Source organism: Entelurus aequoreus, linkage group LG12 (assembly GCF_033978785.1).
Source record: "Entelurus aequoreus isolate RoL-2023_Sb linkage group LG12, RoL_Eaeq_v1.1, whole genome shotgun sequence".
NCBI lineage: Eukaryota > Metazoa > Chordata > Actinopteri > Syngnathiformes > Syngnathidae > Entelurus > Entelurus aequoreus.
This window is the reverse complement of record NC_084742.1, coordinates 60,985,070-61,010,237: the sequence shown is the minus strand read 5'-3', so window position 1 is coordinate 61,010,237 and position 25,168 is coordinate 60,985,070. Positions and strand designations below refer to the sequence as shown.

At 38.9% G+C, this 25,168-nt stretch overlaps 2 protein-coding genes across 3 annotated transcripts in view; both read left to right on the top strand.

Annotated features, from left to right (window-relative positions):
- Positions 1-25,168, top strand: part of pfkfb3 (6-phosphofructo-2-kinase/fructose-2,6-biphosphatase 3) — a 71,435-nt gene that overhangs the window by 11,703 nt on the left and 34,564 nt on the right. The window contains exons 2-11 of the mRNA XM_062066336.1: positions 5,227-5,355; positions 5,421-5,517; positions 7,635-7,701; positions 7,776-7,850; positions 7,917-7,973; positions 8,050-8,174; positions 12,317-12,524; positions 12,599-12,745; positions 12,808-12,912; positions 23,031-23,160. Coding sequence (XP_061922320.1) covers positions 5,227-5,355; positions 5,421-5,517; positions 7,635-7,701; positions 7,776-7,850; positions 7,917-7,973; positions 8,050-8,174; positions 12,317-12,524; positions 12,599-12,745; positions 12,808-12,912; positions 23,031-23,160 — 1,140 coding nt within the window. The remainder of the gene's footprint in view (positions 1-5,226; positions 5,356-5,420; positions 5,518-7,634; positions 7,702-7,775; positions 7,851-7,916; positions 7,974-8,049; positions 8,175-12,316; positions 12,525-12,598; positions 12,746-12,807; positions 12,913-23,030; positions 23,161-25,168) is intronic.
- LOC133662386 (proline-rich proteoglycan 2-like) lies at positions 1,080-3,447 on the top strand. 2 transcript variants are annotated; one of them, XM_062066337.1, is made up of 2 exons: positions 1,080-1,776; positions 1,825-3,447. In XM_062066337.1, the coding sequence occupies exons 1-2, from the start codon at positions 1,185-1,187 to the stop codon at positions 2,697-2,699; spliced, it is 1,467 nt and encodes a 488-aa protein (XP_061922321.1). In that variant the 5' UTR covers positions 1,080-1,184; the 3' UTR covers positions 2,700-3,447. The 2 variants fall into 2 exon arrangements, with proteins under 2 accessions (XP_061922321.1, XP_061922322.1); XM_062066338.1 differs by having other exon boundaries at positions 1,081-2,375; positions 2,631-3,447.

Below are 25,168 nucleotides of genomic sequence, written 5' to 3'. Positions count from 1 at the left end.
CAGAACTTATTAATGTGTGTGTACGGTCAAATCTACCTAGCAACAGAATCAGAATCAGAATAGTTTTATTGCCATTGTTTGAGAACGGGTTCACAAACTAGGAATTTTTCTTGGTGCAAACGTGCAACATAAAACACATATAACACATATTTGGTAATAAAAAGAGCTGTAACTGAGCTATCAGATAGACTTGGAAGGGATTCAAGGAATTCAAGGAGCTGCTGTTAGGAGTTATTGTTCATTTGCCTGATGGCCGAGGGGAAAAAACTGTTCAGGTGGCGGGAGGTGTGGGTCTGGATGGAGCGTAGTCTCCTGCCTGAGGGGAGAGGGGAGAATAGTGTGTGTCCAGGGTGAGAAGAGTCAGCTGTGATCCCACCCACAGCGGTCGGTCCTCACAACTGCCAAAGTAAAATATTTTTTTTACTTTGTGTGTTTTGCATTCTGAATAGAGGTTGCAACTCTCTACTCCCATCTAGTGTGAGATATATTTTTTTCATCATTCTAGCTATAGTGGAAAGGGGGGCCCTCACAACCTACTGACCAAACGTGGGTCCACGCAAAGTAGGCAAGACGTGTGTGTGTGTGTGTGTGTGTGTGTGTGTGTGTGTGTGTGTGTTACTTTTCGAAGGCGGTATAGTACTGATTTCGATTGAAGTACCGCAATACTTTATTAGTACCAGTATACAGTACAACTCTATACTGGAGTCTGATCATGATCACGTTTTACTCTCATCCTAAACAGTTGGAAAAATATCAGATTTGGTCCACTTTGGCCTGCATTGTAAAACATGTTTTTTGTATGTTTATGAAACCATGATGGAGGTTTCTAGAGCACTTTATAAGTGGAATAGAGCGAATCCAACTCGCTCCCCCGTGAGCGGACTTTTGCTACTGTTTATTTTTACGATTTAGACTGCATAAAAAAAGAAAAGCTTGTCTTACATAAAATGATAGACAAAATTTCCCCAAAAAGGCGGTTCTACTTTAAAGAGGCTCTTAGATGTGCGCATCAAAGGAAAAGGTTTTTGGGGAGGAAGCTGGGCGGGATTAAACCGCTTGAAACGAGATAAAAGTTGGTCAAACGTGCTTTCAAGACTGCGTCAAAGTCAGAACTTCACTGACGAGTGGGACAAGACTACATTTGAGGTGACAGCGTGGAAGTTTCCAGAAGAAAAAGAAGCAAGATGCATGTGAAGGTGAAAGCTTACCTGCTAAGCAAAGACGAGGCGGTGAGAGAGATCCGCAAATTTTCGGTGGACAACGAGCAGTTCGAGAGTCTCTGTCGGAACGTGAGCGAAGTGTTCTCCAGTCTGAAGAGCACCGATTTCAACTTGCAGTACAAAGATGAGGAGGGAGACCTGGTGGCGTTGTCCTCGACTAAAGAGCTGCTCTGGGCCCTGAGGTGCATAAAGGACGACACTCTCAGAGTGTACATCAAAGAACACAACGCGTCTTCGACTGAGGAGGAGGTAGACGCGGACAATGACACTGATGAAGAGCCGACTCAACTGAAATCCAAAAAGGAGGCTCTGTACCCTCACCTGCCTCCAGACAAAGTGCTGAAGGAGGGTCCTCCCGTGGTTCCTCAGCAGGGTCCTTCAGGTGTCAAAGAGGCTCTGGACCCTCACCTGCCTCCAGACAAAGTGCTGAAGGAGGGTCCTCCCGTGGTTCCTCAGCAGGGTCCTTCAGGTGTCAAAGAGGCTCTGGACCCTCACCTGCCTCCAGACAAAGTGCTGAAGGAGGGTCCTCCTGTGTTTCCTCAGCAGGGTCCTTCAGGTGTCAAAGAGGCTCTGGACCCTCAGTTTCCTCAGCAGGGTCCTTCAGGTGTCAAAGAGGCTCTGGACCCTCACCTGCCTCCAGACAAAGTGCTGAAGGAGGGTCCTCCCGTGGTTCCTCAGCAGGGTCCTTCAGGTCTCAAAGAGGCTCTGGACCCTCACCTGCCTCCAGACAAAGTGCTGAAGGAGGGTCCTCCCATGGTTCCTCAGCAGGGTCCTTCAGGTGTCAAAGAGGCTCTGGACCCTCACCTGCCTCCAGACAAAGTGCTGAAGGAGGGTCCTCCCGTGGTTCCTCAGCAGGGTCCTTCAGGTGTCAAAGAGGCTCTGGACCCTCACCTGCCTCCAGACAAAGTGCTGAAGGAGGGTCCTCCCGTGGTTCCTCAGCAGGGTCCTTCAGGTGTCAAAGAGGCTCTGAACCCTCACCAGCCTCCAGACAAAGTGCTGCAGCCGGTCAAGTGCGGGCAAGATAGGAAGTATGTCACGTCTGATTCTGACACGTCTGATTCTGACACGTCTGATTCTGACATTTTCTCTGCATCTACAATGTTGTTCTCTGCATCTAAGACGTCTGACACGTCTGACACGTCTGACATGTCTGACATGTCTGACTTGCCCTCTGCATCTGCAAGGTTGTTCTCTGCATCTAAGATGTCAGACATGTCAGACATGTCAGACACGTCTGACATGTCTGACTTGCCCTCTGCATCTAAGATGTCAGACACGTCTGACATGTCTGACTTGCCCTCTGCATCTAAGATGTCAGACATGTCAGACACGTCTGACATGTCTGACTTGCCCTCTGCATCTAAGATGTCAGACATGTCAGACGTGTCAGACACGTCTGACATGTCTGACTTGCCCTCTGCATCTGCAAGGTTGTTCTCTGCATCTGAGATGTCTGACATGTTCTCTGATTCTGACTAAAGCTTCAGCTGACATGACAAGATGGAGCTCCTGGTTGCAGGAGCTCTGTGCTCTTGTTTCCATCTTTGCGTTCTTGATCTTCCCTTCTTGTTTCCATGTAATTTTATTTTTTATCTTTTGGATCGGACCTCTTCACAACTGTGAAACAAGGGCTGGCCCTTTTTGTGGCTTCTGCACTGCTTTTTTGTAGACTTTTGGATGTGCCTCAGAGGAGCCTTTCGGCACCGGAGACAAGCTGCTGGCTCTCTGCGACGCCAGAGTCTGTGCGAAGAGACTGCAGAGCTAGCGTTGGCTCCACGTAGCCTTGCCTGGATGAGCATGTAAATCGGGACACAAATTCTCACTGTTCCGCACGGACCGGACATTGGCCAAGAGCTAATGGGCAGCCTAGGACGGGAGTCGGCTCTCTTGGTCGCTTTGTTAGACCTATTCCTGCGTCTGGCCGTGCTGATCCCCACCGTGGTGTATGTGGGTGTTGAAATGGTGGTTTTGTTTTGTTGGATGTGTGCAGTATGTATTACTCACTTGTTCTTTCGTTTTACTTTTGTAACTGTATGTACCAAATAGCATCTCTGAAGTGGCCGCTGGTTTCATCAGTTCTGTGATCTTTTATGTCCTTTGTGTTCTTTAATGTTCCCCTCTTGTTTTTATAACAAGATGGCCGCCACGGTACTGTGTTTCTTATATTGAGCAAAGAATTCCTTGTTTGTTACATACTTGGCTACTAAAGATTATTCTGATGACAACAGTTTTATTACCTTCCTCATTGCATTCCTATAAGTGAGGGATCTAAAACCCTGCCAATATTTTTGAGAATTCTACTTAATAACTTATTGTGATCTGCATACCCTGTAATAGTTTCTGATATGTTGCCAATTCCAGCACATATATGAGTGAGAACGGCCGATACCAATACAGGTCACATTAACTTGAAATGTTTCAATTTATTTCTGGTGCGTGCTATTGACATTTGAACAATAACACAATATTTAAAGTACTTATTTTCTCTTTCTTGGTGTGTTATAGCCTCATCCGCCAGTGATAACGATATTTTAAGATAACAAACAAATTAAGCCAAAGGGGATCGGCAATAAAATGCATTATTTACCAAAATCAACGGATATTGATCGGTGATCGATCGGCATATTCCTAATATTACGGCAATCTTGAATCTCTGTAGACGTTACGGATGAGTACCGAATCCAGTACTTTTTTGGCACTGACAAATCTCGCTGGTCCTACCGGCCACCTGGGTTTCGCGTGATGTCACGTCCTGTTTCCGACTCTGCTTTCAGCTCTTTGCACTAGAGCAGTCTCAGCCAAACTTCTTTGAGGTAATGTTGCAATTTTCAATGCCAACAAAGTATATGACTCCAAAAAAGGCTCCATTTTTATACATTGACTTTGCTATTGACATGCTACTGATTAGCATCAGCAATTTTGCATGGCGATTTCAACACCTCCAAATTTGTTAATGAAACTAAAATGCACGTTACAAACAGCTGGTGCAAAATCAATGCAATACTCACAGTATTAACACTTTTTATGGCGTAACAGACCACAGAGCCTGAACTGGCCAACAAACCATAAACTATACACTACTGCTATCTAATGTCTTGGACTTGCAACTAATTGAGACTCAGAAATGTCATAATGAGACACAATATTGCAATTGTACAGCAGTTACCATAATCAGCTCATTTTTATATAGCAATAAAAAATAGATTTTATTATCAGAAACAATATTTGACAGTTGGTGCTGTTGAGTACCAGGATTGGTTCAAATGTGAACGGTACACGTCCCTAGTAGACGTTAACTACAGTGACAGAAAAACAAACATAAAATACACCAAAATAAGGATTAACTACCGTTAAGCAAGCAGAAGTGTCTCTGACCATTTCCTGGGGGAACTGAACAGTGTCAAAAATGTTACAAACTTAAGATCATTTTAAGTATTTGAGTACTCAAATAACATCAGATTACAACGGGGAGAGAGTTTTTGCTGCTACAGAAATGTAGAAGAAAGAGAGAGACAAATAACTCTTCCACAACTTTATAACTTTTGGGGAAAAAGAGGAGGATTTGGGGCGGAACCTCCTGTCTACTGGTAGGGGGAGAGAGAAGCGCAAAACAATCTTCATCTGATTGTGATAATAGCAAAAAACAGGAATGTTTTGGTTAAACATTTGACTGAAAAGACAAATACGACATAATTCAGTGATCAACCAACATCACAGCAGTCTTTGTCCTTAGAGAGTGGGGGTTTGGAGACATCCCAAACAGGCTCCTTAGAGGCCTTTTATCTCTGAAAAGAAACCCAGGACATGCAGTTAAGGCAAAGAAAGCACTACACAAACAATTGTGGTTTAGACAAGAAATGAAAAAAATATTGCCATTACACAAAGTGTACAGTTTTTACATTAAATCTTACCTTTTTATAATGACTTTAGCTGCTAGTAGAAGTAGCATTCTGAGGGCACTAACACGTCATGCGGTGAATTGCGTTGCCTTTTGTTGTCTCAATAGTGGCCGGCGCCCCTCACTTCGCCAAACCCCCCGCCGTCATCGTGATGGTCGGCCTGCCAGCTCGAGGCAAGACCTACATATCCAGGAAACTCACACGCTACCTCAACTGGATCGGCACGCCCACTAAAGGTACACGCCACTCCCTCGCTGAGACCGCGGCAACGCGCGCTCACGCTCCCGTTTGCCGCCCGCAGTGTTCAACGTGGGGGAGTACCGCAGGGAGGCGGTCAAGAACTACAGCTCCTACGACTTCTTCAAGTGCGATAACGAATGCGCTTTGAAGATCCGACAGTAAGTGTGTTGATACAACGCACAGGTGCAAACTCATCAGTAGGGTTGCAAAATTCTGGGAATATTCAAAGTTGGAAACTTTCCATGGGAATTAACGGGAAATGAATGGGAATAAACATTGAATGCAACATGCTAGATCTTGCAGCAGTATTATTAGCTAAAACAACCTGATTTAATGCAAATTCAGTAGAATTTCAACCCTGCACTGTGCATTCCTCCATCACATGTGCAGTGCATTCTTCCATCACATGCACAGATAATTCCCAGCATGCTGCACACTGCAGTAGGGCTGTTTGAGCCCAAGGACTGGTAAGTGTTGATGATATTACTGGGGTAAATATATTTGATGTATGGTATTTAAGTGTAATAGAGGTGTAATTGCTTGTTACTGTATGACTGTAGACTACTCCAGCAGACTAGCTGTTCCTGTACTTGTTCAATGATTTTGAGGCCAATATCTCTAGCTAGCTAGGTTTATGTACCACCACACTGCAAGAACTGAAATCTAAGTAAGATGAAATATCTCAAATAAGGGTGATATTTGCTTATTTTCTGTCCAAGATAATTCTTCTCACTAAGCAGATTTGTTGCAAAGCTGTGTCACCAACACTCACAAGTATAAAACTACTTTTTTGAAGTAATAATTTCTTATTTCAAGTATGAAAAAAAAAAACATGATTTTGACACAATTGTGTCTCATAATTAAAACAGAAGACAGTCAAATGGACTTTGCTGTTTTATTTTCAATGAAACCAGAGAAAAGATGTACTCTTATAGTAGTACAGTTGGCACAGTACAGTAAACTGACAGTTAATATTTAAACATTTGACTTTTCAAACTATTTTGAACAGGAATAGTTTATGCACATTCAGATAAATTCTTCAAAATTACAATTAAAAAAAAATTGGCCAGGGACCAGGCTGTATATATATATATATATATATATATATATATATATATATATATATATATATATATATATATATATATATATATATATATATATATATATATATATATATATATATATATTCCTTGTGCACTAATTGACTGAAAGAGCACGCACTTGGCGCGATGATGTCATGTTATTGATGGGAAAATGCATTTTTAAGACAATATGATTTGCCTGAGCGGCTAGTGGACCCCGAGAGTAACAAGCGGTCGCCTTGTTGCCTTTCCATGAAGAAAAATAAACTAGTTTTTAGTATAAGTTTGCTGGTTTCAAGAAATGTAATGCCGAGCGCATATCATTATGTCGATATAATGGCACTAGCATTTACTTCATTTAAGAATATTGTTCAACCTATTGAGAAAAAAGGTTTCATATTTGTTTTTCCTACCAAGAAAAGTGCACCTGTTATTAGTGAGAATATACTTATTTTAAGGTATTTTTGGGTTCATTGAGGTTAGCTAATTTGACTTGTTTTGGAAAGTCTTGACAAGCCAAATTTTCTTGTTCTATCGGCAGATCATTTTGCTTAGTTCAAGTAAAATACCCCTAACTTTTGTATTTTTTTTCCCTTGTTTTTGAACACTGCCTTTTTGCTGTGCACAGTCTCATAATGAACCGGAAATATTTCTCCGTTAGCCGTGATGCAAATGTTCTCTATGTTAAATCCCATTCATTTCTGCTAACAACGTTAGCGATCCGAATTGACCTTTTTTGTGTTGTGTAAAGTGCAACTAGCAAACACTCAATCAAAAAGGCTAGTTTCCTCTGCCTTCTGTTCTGCTAGCCATTCTGTTGTCATACAAGAATGTAGCTTATAGTTTGATTTAGCATGCTGATTGACTGTTCATTTATTCATCTAGCCTATTTCTATTCATTTGTCCATCAGTCAAATATTTTTAAAGACTACTCCAATTGTTTAGTTGACTATTTATATCTGTGTGTGGCATTGCATTAGTCTTTTACAAGCGTATCATCGTATTCTACACAATAAGATGGACAGTGTCCAACTTTGAATAATCAAAAAATTGTCAAAATTTCCAAACTTCCCGGGGTTGACTTCCCGTGGCAAATTTCCAGAAATTTACCGGAAACTTTCCACCCCTTTGCAACCCTAGTGTTGATACAAGGCAGAGGTGCAAAGTCATCAGTGTGTGTTTACCCGCAGACAATGTGCCTTAGCGGCCTTGAGGGACGTCAAGTCCTACCTGCACGACGAAGGAGGACAAGTAGCGGTACGTTTTTTTTTCATTGCTGCTCGTGGAAATCCTCGCACCACTTTGAAACTGAGGAGCACGTCTCCATCCAGGTCTTCGACGCGACAAACACAACGAGGGAAAGGAGAGAGATGATCCTCCAGTTCGGCCGCGAGAATGGCTTTAAGGTAAGCCCGTTGTTTCTACGGCGACCTGCCGCCGTTTAATCGCAGCGACCACATTTTTTGCCGCAGATCTTTTTCATCGAGTCCGTCTGCGACGACCCTAGCGTGATCGCATCCAACATCATGGTGAGGGAGGATTTGTTGTAGCTGAAAGATGCAGGAACATAATGGAACCCTTGAAAGTGACTTCCTTCCTGCGCAGGAAGTGAAGGTGTCCTGTCCAGACTACAAAGACTGCAACAAGACCGATGCCATGCTGGACTTCCAAAGGAGAATCGAATGTTACAAAGCAAGCTACCAACCTCTAGACCCTGACGAGCACGACCGGTAAGCGTCCATCATCTCGGGAAGCCATCAAGTTTACAGTAGTTTTGGGAACATAGGGCACACTGGATTGTAAAGCACGTTAAAAGGCTCATATTTACAAACCCTGTTTTGTGTTAGATGTAAATATAAACGGAATACAATAATTTGCAAATCATTTTCAACCCATATTCAATTGAATGCACTACAAAGACAACATATTTGATGTTCAAACTCATAAACTTTTTTTTTTTTTGCAAAAAATAATTAGAATTTCATGGCTGCAACACGTGCCAAAGTAGTTGGGAAAGGGCATGTTCACCACTGTGTTACATGGCCTTTCCTTTTAACAACACTCAGTAAAGGTTTGGGAACTGAGGAGACACATTTTTGAAGTGGAATTCTTTCCCATTCTTGCTTGATGTACAGCTTAAGTTGTTCAACAGTCCGGGGGTCTCCCTTGTGCTATTTTAGGCTTCATAATGCGCCACACATTTTCAATGGGAGACAGGTCTGGACTACAGGCAGGCCAGTCTAGTACCCGCACTCTTTTACTATGAAGCCACGTTGATGTAACACGTGGCTTGGCATTGTCTTGCTGAAATAAGCAGGGGCGTCCATGGTAACGTTGCTTGGATGGCAACATATGTTGCTCCAAAAGCTGTATGTACCTTTCAGCATTAATGGTGCCTTCACAGATGTGTAAGTTACCCATGTCTTGGGCACTAATACACCCCCATACCATCACACATGCTGCCTTTTACACTGTGCGCCTAGAACAATCCGGATGGTTCTTTTCCTCTTTGGTCCGGAGGACACGACGTCCACAGTTTCCAAAAACAATTTGAAATGTGGACTCGTAGGACCACAGAACACTTTTCCACTTTGTATCAGTCCATCTTAGATGAGCTCAGGCCCAACGAAGCCGAAGGCGTTTCTGGGTGTTGTTGATAAACGGTTTTCGCCTTGCATAGGAGAGTTTTAACTTGCATTTACAGATGTAGCGACCAACTGTAGTTACTGACAGTGGGTTTCTGAAGTGTTCCTGAGCCCATGTGGTGATATCCTTTACACACTGATGTCGCTTGTTGATGCAGTACAGCCTGAGGGATGAAAGGTCACCGGCTTAGCTGCTTACGTGCAGTGATTTCTCCAGATTCTCTGAACCCTTTGATGATATTACGGAGCGTAGATGGTGAAATCCCTAAATTCCTTGCAATAGCTGCTTGAGAAAGGTTTTTCTTAAACTGTTCAACAATTTGCTCAGGCATTTGTTGACAAAGTGGTGACCCTCGCCCCATCCTTGTTTGTGAATGACTGAGCATTTCATGGAATCTACTTTTATACCCAATCATGGCACCCACCTGTTCCCAATTTGCCTGTTCACCTGTGGGATGTTCCAAATAAGTGTTTGATGAGCATTCCTCAACTTTATCAGTATTTATTGCCACCTTTCCCAACTTCTTTGTCACGTGTTGCTGGCATCAAATTCTAAAGTTAATGATTATTTGCAACAAAAAAAGAAAGTTTATGAGTTTGAACATCAAATATGTTGTCTTTGTAGCATATTCAATTGAATATGGGTTGAAAAGGATTTGCAAATCATTGTATTCCGTTTATATTTACATCTAACACAATTTCCCAACTCATGGAAACGGGGTTTGTATTTGTCTACATTTCAAACACGTACTTAACATGTATTGGTGGTTCATTGCTCAAAAGAGCCGCCCTGTGACTGTCTCTTTTTGTGGGCGGTCTTATTTACATGCCTCCACTTCGACAACGTAACCTCCCGTCATCTTTGTCGTAGCGGTAGTTTTTAGCGCTTCCACAGCGAGTCTACTGACAGATATGTTAGGGCTGTACGCTACTTATTAGTAGAAATGGCAACAGCAGAGGATGAATGTCCCACAACAATATTGACTACGCCGTGGTCTACAATGCCGGACGCGCGCAAATTTTCGGGACTATGCAGATCCCAAATACACATCAGCAGGAACCAATAAGTGAGAAAAGTTTCTTTTGAGTGCGAAACAAAACCCCAGATAATATGGTCTCCTAATAGATGCCCTTTTGGGGTCCTTATACACACACACACCATAATAATACCGTATGATGAAGCACAGTACGTCTGACTATGGTAGTCGTAATGCTCCAACAATCCATCAAGCGGTGCGACTTCATAGCTTACCGAAGTCGTACTAAAACATTTTGACAGATTTTTGAGCATTGTGTGTAATGTTCTATATTCCCAATGAGACATCAACGTTTTGCTGTTGCTTGCTAGCGTTATACCGGGCAAATTTTCGGGACTATGCAGATCCCAAATAAACATCAGCAGGAACCAATAAGTAAGAAAAGTTTCTTTTGAGTGTGAAACAAAACCCCAGATAATATGGTCTCCTAATAGATGCCATTTTGGGGTCCTTATGCACACCATAATAATACCATATGTTGAAGCACAGTACGTCTGACTATGGTAGTCATAATGCTTCGACAATCCATCAAGCGGTGCAGCTTCGTAGCTTACCAAAGTCGTACTAAAACATTTTGACAAATTTTTGAGCATTGTGTATAATGTTCTATATTCCCAATGAGACATCAACATTTTGCTGTTGCTTGCTAACAATATACTGGGCGCTACAGCTCGGTTGGTAGAGTGGCCGTGCTTGAGGGTTCCAGGTTCGATCCCCGCTTCCGCCATCCTAGTCACTGCCGTTGTGTCCTTGGTAAGGGTGTAACCGTACACAAAAATTTCGGTTCGGTACGTACCTCGGTTTAGAGGTCACGGTTCGGTTCATTTTCGGTACAGTAAGAAAAAAACAAAATATACATTTTCTGGTTATTTATTTACCAAAATTTGTAAACAATGGCTTTATCCTTTTAACATAACAATAACATACATATACACACACATAACAATAACATACATATACACACAGGGTCCATTGCCAGGGTTAATGTGGTCAACATATATCAAATAAAATCTAAATAAGATAAGGCTCAGAATTGGTTTCTTAACAAAACTTTTCTACATATAAAGTGCAACATTTCCACATATAAAGTGCAACATTAAACTGCTTCAAGTTGTTGCTCAGATTAAATAAAATGACCAAACTTTTCTTCTACATATAAAAAGTGCAACATTAAACAGTTTCAAGTCAACTCAGCCTCAGATTAACTTTTCTTTCCCACCCGCAGCCTTTAATCCTGGTGACCTTCACTCAATCTTCATGTTTTTTGCCAGAAAAATCAGTTTATCCACATTGTGTGCAGAAAGAGCAGACCTGCTTGCAGTTACAATGTAATAAAATACCCTTTCACTGGGCACGGAGGTAGCAGGTATGGCGAGGTAGTGCCTGGCTAACTTGGCAGTAAGAGGAGATATTGTTCTTCCACCATAGAAGTGGCTCAAAATGTAGTTTTTTAATGCAATATGGTCTTAAATCTGCTGCTATAAAAACATTTGTTATTGCTTTAGCCCTGCCTGACTCGCCGAGGGGGAGTGGGACCTGTGTTTGTTCGTCTTTCTCTTCGTTGAAGCGATGTTATCCATTGTTGTATCGCACCGCGAAACTGAAATGTTCCCAAACGGGAGATCTTAACGAGGCAGGAGGGTCTTCTAGCTCTGGCTTTTACATGTTGTAGTAGCCCGGTCGCTGCTAGCATGCCGTGTGTTGCGCCTCGGTGTGCATTGTTTACACAACGTGCGGTACGCTACTTAATATGTCCGTGTGGAAACTCGTTCGTTACACCTCCGAACCGAATCCCCCGTACCGAAACTGTTCAATACAAATACACGTACCGTTACACCCTTAGTCCTTGGGCAAGACACTTTACCCACCTGCACCCGGTGCCACCCACACTGGTTTAAATGTAAATTAGATATTGGGTTCCACTATGTAAAAGCGCTTTGAGTCACTAGAGAAAAGTGCTATGTAAAAACAATTCACTTCACTATTTATTGAACAGGCGTCCACCTGCAGTCCACACGTACGTCCTACGTGTGACTGCCATCTACTGGTCACACTTATCATTACACCATGTACCAAATAAAAGTGCTTCGAGGTCGGTAAGCACAACCAGAATTATTTTGTGCATTAGGTGTAAGGCGCACTGTCCATTTGTGATGACATGTAAGGATTTGATGTGTGCTCGCCATGCAGAGATCTATCCTTCATCAAGGTGATAGACGTGGGCCGCCGCTTCCTGGTCAACCGCATCCAGGACCACATCCAGAGCAAGATGGTGTACTACCTGATGAACATCCACGTCCAGCCGCGCACCATCTACCTGTGTCGACACGGAGAGAGCGCGGACAACCTGGAGGGGCGACTAGGGGGCGACGCCGGCCTCTCGCCGAGGGGCAGACAAGTAGGACGCCCCCCCACCCCGCCCCGCCCACGATTGTACGACCTGGCTGGTGATTGTGGCCTACTCTTGTGTAGTTTTCTGCCGCCTTGGCTGGCTTTGTGGAGGAGCAGCAGCTGAAGAATCTAAAGGTGTGGAGCAGCCAGCTGCGTCGCAGCATCCAGACCGCCGAGCACTTGGGGGTCCCGTACGAGCAGTGGAAGGCCCTTAATGAGATCGATGCGGTGAGTCTTGCGCTCATGGTTTCCTGGGTCTAGTCCCCGTCTGAAGGTGTTGCTGTCTGCAGGGCGTGTGCGAGGAGATGACCTACGATGAAGTGAAAGAGAAATTCCCTGAAGAGTTCGCCCTGAGGGATGAAGATAAATACTACTACCGCTACCCAGCCGGAGAGGTAGGACTGTCATCACATCACTGACTGTTGATTTGTGGTCCAGGGAGGACCGACAGGAAGCTTAAAAACTACTACAGATAACACTGCTATCATTAGGGTTAGTTAATAAGGTTCAAATAATCCATTGTTATTATGGTTGAACACATAATTAGGGGCGGGCTATCCAGTGTTGTGGTATTTCAATGACATAGGCTCCAGCACCACCCGCGGCCCCGAACGGGACAAGCGGTAGAAAATGGATAGATGTATTGTAGTGAACACTGATGCCGGTAGCGCATCAGTCTAATACAGACCTGGGCATTGTACGGCCCGCGGGCCGCATCCGGCCCTTTGCGCATCCCTGTCCGGCCCGCGTGAGGCCAATCATAAATTACAAAATAAATTTCAAAAAGTATCTATGTCGAGTGTGCAATACAACGGTGCTGCTTTTGTTTTGAAAAGCGTTATTTGTATTACTTCCGTGTGGACGTATGCGCGTGTGCGATTGTGAGTGAATTGAACGGCGCAATTACAAATTACAAAATAAAGTTTAAAAAACATCTATGTCGTGCGCGCAATACAACTGTGCTGCTTTTATTTTGAAATGTGTTATTTATGCCGTATGTCCGGGGGGAACCTGTGAGTGAAGGTGCATAGAGACAAGTGATGAGACGCTAAAAAAAGAAAAGTTGATGAGGATTGGCGTGTTTCCAACAAGAGATGGACTGCCAAGTATTTCTTTACATAAATTAATGGTAAAGCCGTGTGCTTAATGTGTGGTACACAGGTTGCTGTGTTTAAATATCATTTTAATCGCCACTACACGAAGAAACACGAGGGAAAATACCGGGATGTGTCTGATGAAGCGCGCGCAAGGGAGGCTGATGCGTTGATGGTAAAACTGCAAACCCAACAAGGACTTTGTGCCATATTTCACACCCCCAGAGATGCAGCCGTCAGGACAAGTTTCGTCATTTCTCACAAAAGCGCCAGAAAAAGTAAGGCGTTTTCTGACGGAGAGTTTATTAAGGAGTGCTTATTGGACTTTGTTGCGCTGATAATGCCCGGAGAAATGGACTGTTTTTCGCTAACTTTGGATGAGAGCTCTGATGCAGTCAATTGAAGAGACAACCACAGGTAATGACTTGTTCACAGAGGTAAATGCGTGTTGGGACACGCTGGCAGGTGTGACAATCCAATCCACTTTATTTATATAGCACATTTAAAGGCCTACTGAAACCCACTACTACCGACCACGCAGTCTGATAGTTTATATATCAATGATGAAATCTTAACATTATAACACATGCCAATACGGCCGGGTTAACTTATAAAGTGACATTTTAAATTTGCCGCTAAACTTCCGGTTCGAAACGCCTCTGAGGATGACGTATGCGCGTGACGTAGCCCGACGAACACGGGTATGCCTTCCACATTGAAGCCGGTACGAAAAAGCTCTGTTTTCATTTCATAATTCCACAGTATTCTGGACATCTGTGTTCGTGAATCTGTTTCAATCATGTTCATTGCATTATGGAGAAGGAAGCCAAGCAAGCAAAGAAGAAAGTTGTCGGTGCGAAATGGACGTATTTTTCGAACGTAGTCAGCCACAACAGTACACAGCCGGCGCTTCTTTGTTTACATTCCCGAAAGATGCAGTCAAGATGGAAGAACTCGGATAACAGAGACTCTAACCAGGAGGACTTTTGATTTGGATACACAGACGCCTGTAGAGAACTGGGACAACACAGACTCTTACCAGGATTACTTTGATTTGGATGACAAAGACGCAGACGTGCTACTGTGAGTATGCAGCTTTGGCTTTTTTTTGCGTATGTACGTAACTTTTTTAAAATATATAAGCTTTATGAACCTTGGGTTAGGTGAACGGTCTTTTGGGCTGAGTGATTGTGTGTGTTGATCATGTGTTTGAATTGTATTGGCGTGTTCTATGGAGCTAGGAGCTAGCAGAGGAGCTAGGAGCTAGCATAACACGTACCGTACCGTAAGTGCGCGTCACGTACGTAACTTTTTAAAAATATATAAGCTTTATGAACCTTGGGTTAGGTGAACGGTCTTTTGGGCTGAGTGATTGTGTGTGTTGATCGGGTGTTTGAATTGTATTGGCGTGTTCTATGGAGCTAGGAGCTAGCAGAGGAGCTAGGAGCTAGCATAACAAACACGCAGGTGTTATTATGCAGGATTAATTTGTGGCATATTAAATATAAGCCTGGTTGTGTTGTGGCTAATAGAGTATATATATGTCTTGTGTTTATTTACTGTTGTAGTCATTCCCAGCTGAATATCAGGTACCGTGAGTATGCAGCCTTGGCTGCTAAACATTCGATAACTTGACCGTATGTGCGCGTCACGTACGTAACTTTTTAAAAATATATAAGCTTTATGAACCTTGGGTTAGGTAAACGGTCTTTTGGGCTGAGTGATTGTGTGTGTTGATCAGGTGTTTGAATTGTATTGGCGTGTTCTATGGAGCTAGGAGCTAGCAGAGGAGCTAGGAGCTAGCATAACAAACACGCAGGTGTTTTTATGCAGGATTAATTTGTGGCATATTAAATATAAGCCTGGTTGTGTTGTGGCTAATAGAGTATATATATGTCTTGTGTTTATTTACTGTTGTAGTCATTCCCAGCTGAATATCAGGTCACCCCCGGCTCTCACAGCATCTTCCCTATCTGAATAGCTTCAACTCCCCACTAGTCCTTCACTTGCACTTTACTCATCCACAAATCTTTCATCCTCGCTCAAATTAATGGGGAAATTGTCGCTTTCTCGGTCCGAATCTCTCTCACTTCATGCGGCCATCATTGTAAACAATAGGGAACTTTGCGTATATGTTCAACTGACTACGTCACGCTACTTCCGGTAGGTGCAAGCCTTTTTTTTATCAGATACCAAAAGTTGCAATCTTTATCGTCGTTGTTCTATACTAAATCCTTTCAGCAAAAATATGGCAATATCGCGAAATGATCAAGTATGACACATAGAATAGATCTGCTATCCCCGTTTAAATAAAAAAAATTCATTTCAGTAGGCCTTTAAACAACAAAATGTTTCCAAAGTGCTGCACAACAATATTACAAACAATATTCAAATATTATCCTTAGCTCCACCAATGACTGAATAAAAAGAAAAAACAATTACATATAAAACCAATATAAAAAACAATATAAAATAAATATGATTAAAAACTATTTTTAACAACAGATGGTTGTCCAAATCTGATGGGGAAAAATGTTGGATAATGCAGGATAAAGTGACCATCAAAAGCAATCTGCTTTTGTATAAAGTTAAGTTAGGTTAAATTAAATTATTATTATTGTTATTAATTATTATTATTATTATCATCATTATTATTTATCTTACGGTATATCAAAAATAATATTGAGCAAAATTTAATTGAAATATTGTCGTGTGGCCCTCCAGCAGTGCTCGGGTTGCTTATGCGGCCCCCGGTGAAAATTAATTGCCCACCCCTGGTCTAATATGACGTCTTTTTTCATTAACGACAAATCTAAGGAGTTACTATTTCCAAACCAGTAGTCAGATTAAAGTTTATTTAATCCAAGTCACTGTGTGTGACTATTTGTCATTTTTTAAAATTTGTAAAAAGAAATTGTATTTCTTCTTGCCGTCTTGGAAAGTGACGTCACGTAAGCGACACGTCACGTTTTCAGCATGAGGATGACACACGTGTGCGACACTGAAGTAAACAACAATGGAGGGCGGAGAGAGAAACGCGTTTTCAAGTTGTAAATCCAGTCATTGTTTGGAGTTAAAGAAGTTGGTCGGGCAGTATGTTGTCGAGGAAATGCTGCTCTTAAGCACAGTTGACTCGCCCTTGTTTCGTGCCATAATAAACAAGATCCTCGCTACGATCAACGCAGACTTGCCTCACAGAACATCCTTTTCGTCTTACCATGAATTGATTAATCAATGTTTACTTATATAGCCCTAAATCACGAGTGTCTCAAAGGGCATGGATATTAAAGTCCCCCATTATAATTATATTGTCGGCGTACATCACTAGATCAGCTACGAACTCTGAGAATTCGGGTTTATACTTTATATGACAATTAAATATTTATACTTCTACCTTCCTAGTCACGTCCGTTGTGTCCTTGGGCAAGACACTTCACCCTTTGCCTCTGATGGCTGCTGGTAGCGCCTTGCATGGCAGCTCCCGCCATCAGTGTGTGAATGTGTGTGTGAATGGGTAAATGTGGAAATACTGTCAAAGCGCTTTGAGTACCTTGAAGGTAGAAAAGCGCTATACAAGTACAACCCATTTATCATTTATCATTTATATACTTTATATGACAATTATATATTTATATACTTTATCTGACAATTATATATTTATATACTTTATCTATATTTATATACTTTATCTGACAATTATATATTTATATACTTTATCTATATTTATATACTTTATCTATATTTATATACTTTATCTGACAATTATATATTTATATACTTTATATGACAATTATATATTTATATACTTTAAATAGGGCTGGGCGATATGGCCTTTTTTAAATATGTGGATATGTTTAGTCCATGTCACGATACACCATATATATGTGGATATGTTTAGGCCATGTCACGATACACCATATATATGTGGATATGTTTAGTCCATGTCACGATACACCATATATATGTGGATATGTTTAGTCCATGTCACGATACACCATATATATGTGGATATGTTTAGTCCATGTCACGATACACCATATATATGTGGATATGTTTAGTCCATGTCACGATACACCATATATATGTGGATATGTTTAGGCCATGTCACGATAAACCATATATATGTGGATATGTTTAGTCCATGTCACGATACACCATATATATGTGGATATGTTTAGCCCATGTCACGATACACCACATATATGTGGATATGTTTAGTCCATGTCACGATACACCATATATATGTGGATATGTTTAGTCCATGTCACGATACACCATATATATGTGGATATGTTTAGTCCATGTCACGATACACCATATATATGTGGATATGTTTAGTCCATGTCACGATACACCATATATATGTGGATATGTTTAGTCCATGTCACGATACACCATATATATGTGGATATGTTTAGCCCATGTCACGATACACCACATATATGTGGATATGTTTAGCCCATGTCACGATACACCACATATATGTGGATATGTTTAGCCCATGTCACGATACACCACATATATGTGGATATGTTTAGTCCATGTCACCATACACCATATATATGTGGATATGTTTAGGCCATGTCACGATACACCATATATATGTGGATATGTTTAGTCCATGTCACGATACACCATATATATGTGGATATGTTTAGTCCATGTCACGATACACCATATATATGTGGATATGTTTAGTCCATGTCACGATAAACCATATATATGTGGATATGTTTAGTCCATGTCACGATACACCATATATATGTGGATATGTTTAGTCCATGTCACGATAGACCATATATATGTGGATATGTTTAGTCCATGTCACGATACACCATATATATGTGGATATGTTTAGTCCATGTCACGATACACCATATATATGTGGATATGTTTAGTCCATGTCACGATACACCATATATATGTGGATATGTTTAGTCCATGTCACGATACACCATATATATGTGGATATGTTTAGTCCATGTCACGATACACCATATATATGTGGATATGTTTAGTCCATGTCACGATACACCATATATATGTGGATATGTTTAGTCCATGTCACGATACACCATATATATGTGGATATGTTTAGTCCATGTCACGATACACGCTATATATGTGGATATGTTTAGTCCATGTCACGATACACCATATATATGTGGATATGTTTAGTCCATGTCACGATACACCATATATATGTGGATATGTTTAGTCCATGTCACGATACACCATATATATGTGGATATGTTTAGTCCATGTCACGATACACCATATATATGTGGATATGTTTAGTCCATGTCACGATACACCATATATATGTGGATATGTTTAGTCCATGTCACGATACACCATATATATGTGGATATGTTTAGTCCATGTCACGATACACCATATATATGTGGATATGTTTAGTCCATGTCACGATACACCATATATATGTGGATATGTTTAGTCCATGTCACGATACACCATATATATGTGGATATGTTTAGGCCATGTCACGATACACCATATATATGTGGATATGTTTAGTCCATGTCACGATACACCATATATATGTGGATATGTTTAGTCCATGTCACGATACACCATATATATGTGGATATGTTTAGTCCATGTCACGATACACCATATATATGTGGATATGTTTAGTCCATGTCACGATACACCATATATATGTGGATATGTTTAGTCCATGTCACGATACACCATATATATGTGGATATGTTTAGTCCATGTCACGATACACCATATATATGTGGATATGTTTAGTCCATGTCACGATACACCATATATATGTGGATATGTTTAGTCCATGTCACGATACACCATATATATGTGGATATGTTTAGTCCATGTCACGATACACCATATATATGTGGATATGTTTAGTCCATGTCACGATACACCATATATATGTGGATATGTTTAGTCCATGTCACGATACACCATATATATGTGGATATGTTTAGTCCATGTCACGATAAACCATATATATGTGGATATGTTTAGTCCATGTCACGATACACCATATATATGTGGATATGTTTAGTCCATGTCACGATACACCATATATATGTGGATATGTTTAGTCCATGTCACGATACACCATATATATGTGGATATGTTTAGTCCATGTCACGATACACCATATATATGTGGATATGTTTAGTCCATGTCACGATACACCATATATATGTGGATATGTTTAGTCCATGTCACGATACACCATATATATGTGGATATGTTTAGTCCATGTCACGATACACCATATATATGTGGATATGTTTAGTCCATGTCACGATACACCATATATATGTGGATATGTTTAGTCCATGTCACGATACACCATATATATGTGGATATGTTTAGTCCATGTCACGATACACCATATATATGTGGATATGTTTAGTCCATGTCACGATACACCATATATATGTGGATATGTTTAGTCCATGTCACGATACACCACATATATGTGGATATGTTTAGCCCATGTCACGATACACCACATATATGTGGATATGTTTAGTCCATGTCACGATACACCATATATATGTGGATATGTTTAGCCCATGTCACGATACACCATATATATGTGGATATGTTTAGTCCATGTCACGATACACCATATATATGTGGATATGTTTAGTCCATGTCACGATACACCATATATATGTGGATATGTTTAGTCCATGTCACGATACACCATATATATGTGGATATGTTTAGTCCATGTCACGATACACCACATATATGTGGATATGTTTAGCCCATGTCACGATACACCACATATATGTGGATATGTTTAGTCCATGTCACGATACACCATATATATGTGGATATGTTTAGTCCATGTCACGATACACCATATATATGTGGATATGTTTAGTCCATGTCACGATACACCATATATATGTGGATATGTTTAGTCCATGTCACGATACACCACATATATGTGGATATGTTTAGTCCATGTCACCATACACCATATATATGTGGATATGTTTAGGCCATGTCACGATACACCATATATATGTGGATATGTTTAGTCCATGTCACGATACACCATATATATGTGGATATGTTTAGTCCATGTCACGATACACCATATATATGTGGATATGTTTAGTCCATGTCACGATACACCATATATATGTGGATATGTTTAGTCCATGTCACGATACACCATATATATGTGGATATGTTTAGTCCATGTCACGATACACCATATATATGTGGATATGTTTAGTCCATGTCACGATACACCATATATATGTGGATATGTTTAGTCCATGTCACGATACACCATATATATGTGGATATGTTTAGTCCATGTCACGATACACCATATATATGTGGATATGTTTAGTCCATGTCACGATACACCACATATATGTGGATATGTTTAGTCCATGTCACGATACACCACATATATGTGGATATGTTTAGCCCATGTCACGATACACCACATATATGTGGATATGTTTAGTCCATGTCACGATACACCATATATATGTGGATATGTTTAGTCCATGTCACGATACACCACATATATGTGGATATGTTTAGTCCATGTCACCATACACCATATATATGTGGATATGTTTAGGCCATGTCACGATACACCATATATATGTGGATATGTTTAGTCCATGTCACGATACACCATATATATGTGGATATGTTTAGGCCATGTCACGATACACCATATATATGTGGATATGTTTAGTCCATGTCACGATACACCATATATATGTGGATATGTTTAGTCCATGTCACGATACACCATATATATGTGGATATGTTTAGTCCATGTCACGATACACCATATATATGTGGATATGTTTAGTCCATGTCACGATACACCATATATATGTGGATATGTTTAGTCCATGTCACGATACACCATATATATGTGGATATGTTTAGTCCATGTCACGATACACCATATATATGTGGATATGTTTAGTCCATGTCACGATACACCATATATATGTGGATATGTTTAGTCCATGTCACGAAACACCATATATATGTGGATATGTTTAGTCCATGTCACGATACACCATATATATGTGGATATGTTTAGTCCATGTCACGATACACCATATATATGTGGATATGTTTAGTCCATGTCACGATATACCATATATATGTGGATATGTTTAGTCCATGTCACGATACACCATATATATGTGGATATGTTTAGTCCATGTCACGATACACCATATATATGTGGATATGTTTAGTCCATGTCACGATACACCATATATATGTGGATATGTTTAGTCCATGTCACGATACACCATATATATGTGGATATGTTTAGTCCATGTCACGATACACCATATATATGTGGATATGTTTAGTCCATGTCACGATACACCATATATATGTGGATATGTTTAGTCCATGTCACGATACACCATATATATGTTGGATATTTTGCCTTAGCCTTGAATGAACACTTGATGCATATAATCACAGCAGTATGATGATTCTATGTGTCTACATTAAAACATTCTTCTTCATACTGCATTAATATATGCTACTTTTAAACTTTCATGCAGAGAGGGAAATCACAACTAAAAGTGTATTTATTAAACAGTTATTAAGCAGTGGCACAAACATTCATGTCATTTCAAAACAAAGTGCAAGATTGTCAGAGACATTTTAAAACAAGCTATTAGTGCACTTTTGTGCATGATGACACTAAGATGACATATCAAAACAACACTAAATTAAACACCATTACAATAGTTTAAAACAAATAAAAAGTGCACTTTTGTACATGATGTCACCCAAGATATTTCTGTAAAGTGTCAAATAAAAATGAGCTGCATAATAGGACATCAAATAGTGTATGTCCTTCACTATGTGGTAGGTTCCTGCGGACGTTATCTTCTTCTGTTGTTGACTATTTGTTTCATACGGTGTTGATGTGGAAATGGTTGCTTGGGCATTTTGTTGGTGTGGCACCGAACGGAGATGTTGACATGCGGAGTTTCAAGCACTCTTCATTCTCTAGCGGGTGACTTTTCAAATTATGCTACATATTAGCAGTAATGCTACTTTTTGTAGCAACGCTTTTGCCGCATACTTGACGTATTACGGTTGTCTGTTCAACATCTTGCCGCTTGAAGCCAAACCACCAGCAGACGATGACCCCTGCTGTTTTTCTTGGAATTAATTATTCCTTCATTTGTTACCAGATTCGCACCTTCTTTCTTTATATGACAATTATATATTTATATACTTTATATGACAATCATATATTTATATACTTTATATTCAGTGTTGCAAGCGGCTCTCTGAGAGCAGCCATATTTGTGTTAAAAAGAATTTGACATCCCTGATGTAATAGTAGTAGAAATAATAATAATAATAAAATAACGCTGTGTTGGTTGTAGTCCTACCAGGACCTGGTCCAGAGGGTCGAGTCTGTCATCATGGAGCTGGAGCGTCAGGAGAATGTTCTGGTCATCTGTCACCAAGCTGTCATGCGCTGCCTGCTCGCTTACTTCCTGGATAAAAGTGCAGGTCAGTGCATCAATATTGTATATTATTCATCAATATTACATACATGACATTGTATATTATTCATCAATATTACATACATGACATTGTATATTATTCATTAATATTTATACATGACATTGTATATTATTCATCAATATTACATACATGACATTGTATATTATTCATCAATATTTCATACATGACATTGTATATTATTCATCAATATTACATACATGGCATTGTATATTATTCATTAATATTACATACATGACATTGTATATTATTCATCAATATTTCATACATGACATTGTATATTATTCATCAATATTACATACATGACATTGTATATTATTAATCAATATTACATACATGACATTGTATATTATTCATTAATATTTATACATGACATTGTATATTATTCATTAATATTACATACATTGTATATTATTCATTAATATTACATACATTGTATATTATTCATTAATATTACATACATGACATTGTATATTCATCAATATTACATACATGACATTGTATATTCATTAATATTACATACATGACATTGTATATTATTCATTAATATTACATATATGACATTGTATATTCATCAATATTACATACATGACATTGTATATTATTCATCAATATTACATACATGACATTGTATATTCATCAATATTACATACATGACATTGTATATTATTCATCAATATTACATACATGACATTGTATATTATTCATTAATATTACATACATGACATTGTATATTATTCATCAATATTACATACATGACACTGTATATTATTCATCAATATTACATACATGACATTGTATATTATTCATCAATATTACATACATGACATTGTATATTATTCATTAATATTTATACATGACATTGTATATTATTCATTAATATTACATACATGACATTGTATATTATTCATTAATATTACATACATGACATTGTATATTATTCATCAATATTACATACATGACATTGTATATTATTCATTAATATTTATACATGACATTGTATATTATTCATAAATATTACATACATGATATTGTATATTATTCATTAATATTACATATATGACATTGTATATTCATCAATATTACATACATTACATTGTATATTATTCATCAAAATATTGACATTGTATATTCATCAATATTACATACATTACATTGTATATTATTCATCAATATTACATACATGGCATTGTATATTATTCATCAAAATATTGACATTGTATATTCATCAATATTACATACATTACATTGTATATTATTCATCAATATTACATACATTACATTGTATATTATTCATCAAAATGTTGACATTGTATATTCATCGATATTACATACATTACATTGTATATTCATCAATATTAGATACATGACATTGTATATTCATCAATATTACATACATTACATTGTATATTATTCATCAATATTACATACATGACATTGTATATTATTCAGTATTACATACATGACATTGTATATTATTCATTAATATTTATACATGACATTGTATACTATTCATTAATATTACATACATTGTATATTATCCATTAATATTACATATATGACATTGTATATTCATCAATATTAGATACATGACATTGTATATTCATCAATATTACATACATTACATTGTATATTATTCATCAATATTACATACATGACATTGTATATTATTCAGTATTACATACATGACATTGTATATTATTCATTAATATTTATACATGACATTGTATACTATTCATTAATATTACATACATTGTATATTATTCATTAATATTACATATATGACATTGTATATTCATCAATATTACATACATGACATTGTATATTATTCATCAATATTACATACATGACATTGTATATTCATTAATATTACATACATGATATTGTATATTATTCATTAATATTACATACATGACATTGTATATTAATTAATATTACATATATGACATTGTATATTCATCAATATTACATACATGACATTGTATATTATTCATCA

Excerpts from the sequence above, each read along its gene's own strand:
- LOC133662386 (XM_062066337.1), top strand. The coding sequence starts at position 1,185 with ATGCATGTGAAGGTGAAAGCTTACCTGCTAAGCAAAGACGAGGCGGTG. Across the intron at positions 1,777-1,824 it reads TCCTCAGCAGGGTCCTTCAG|GTGTCAAAGAGGCTCTGGAC; the intron begins GTGTCAAAGAGG and ends AGGGTCCTTCAG.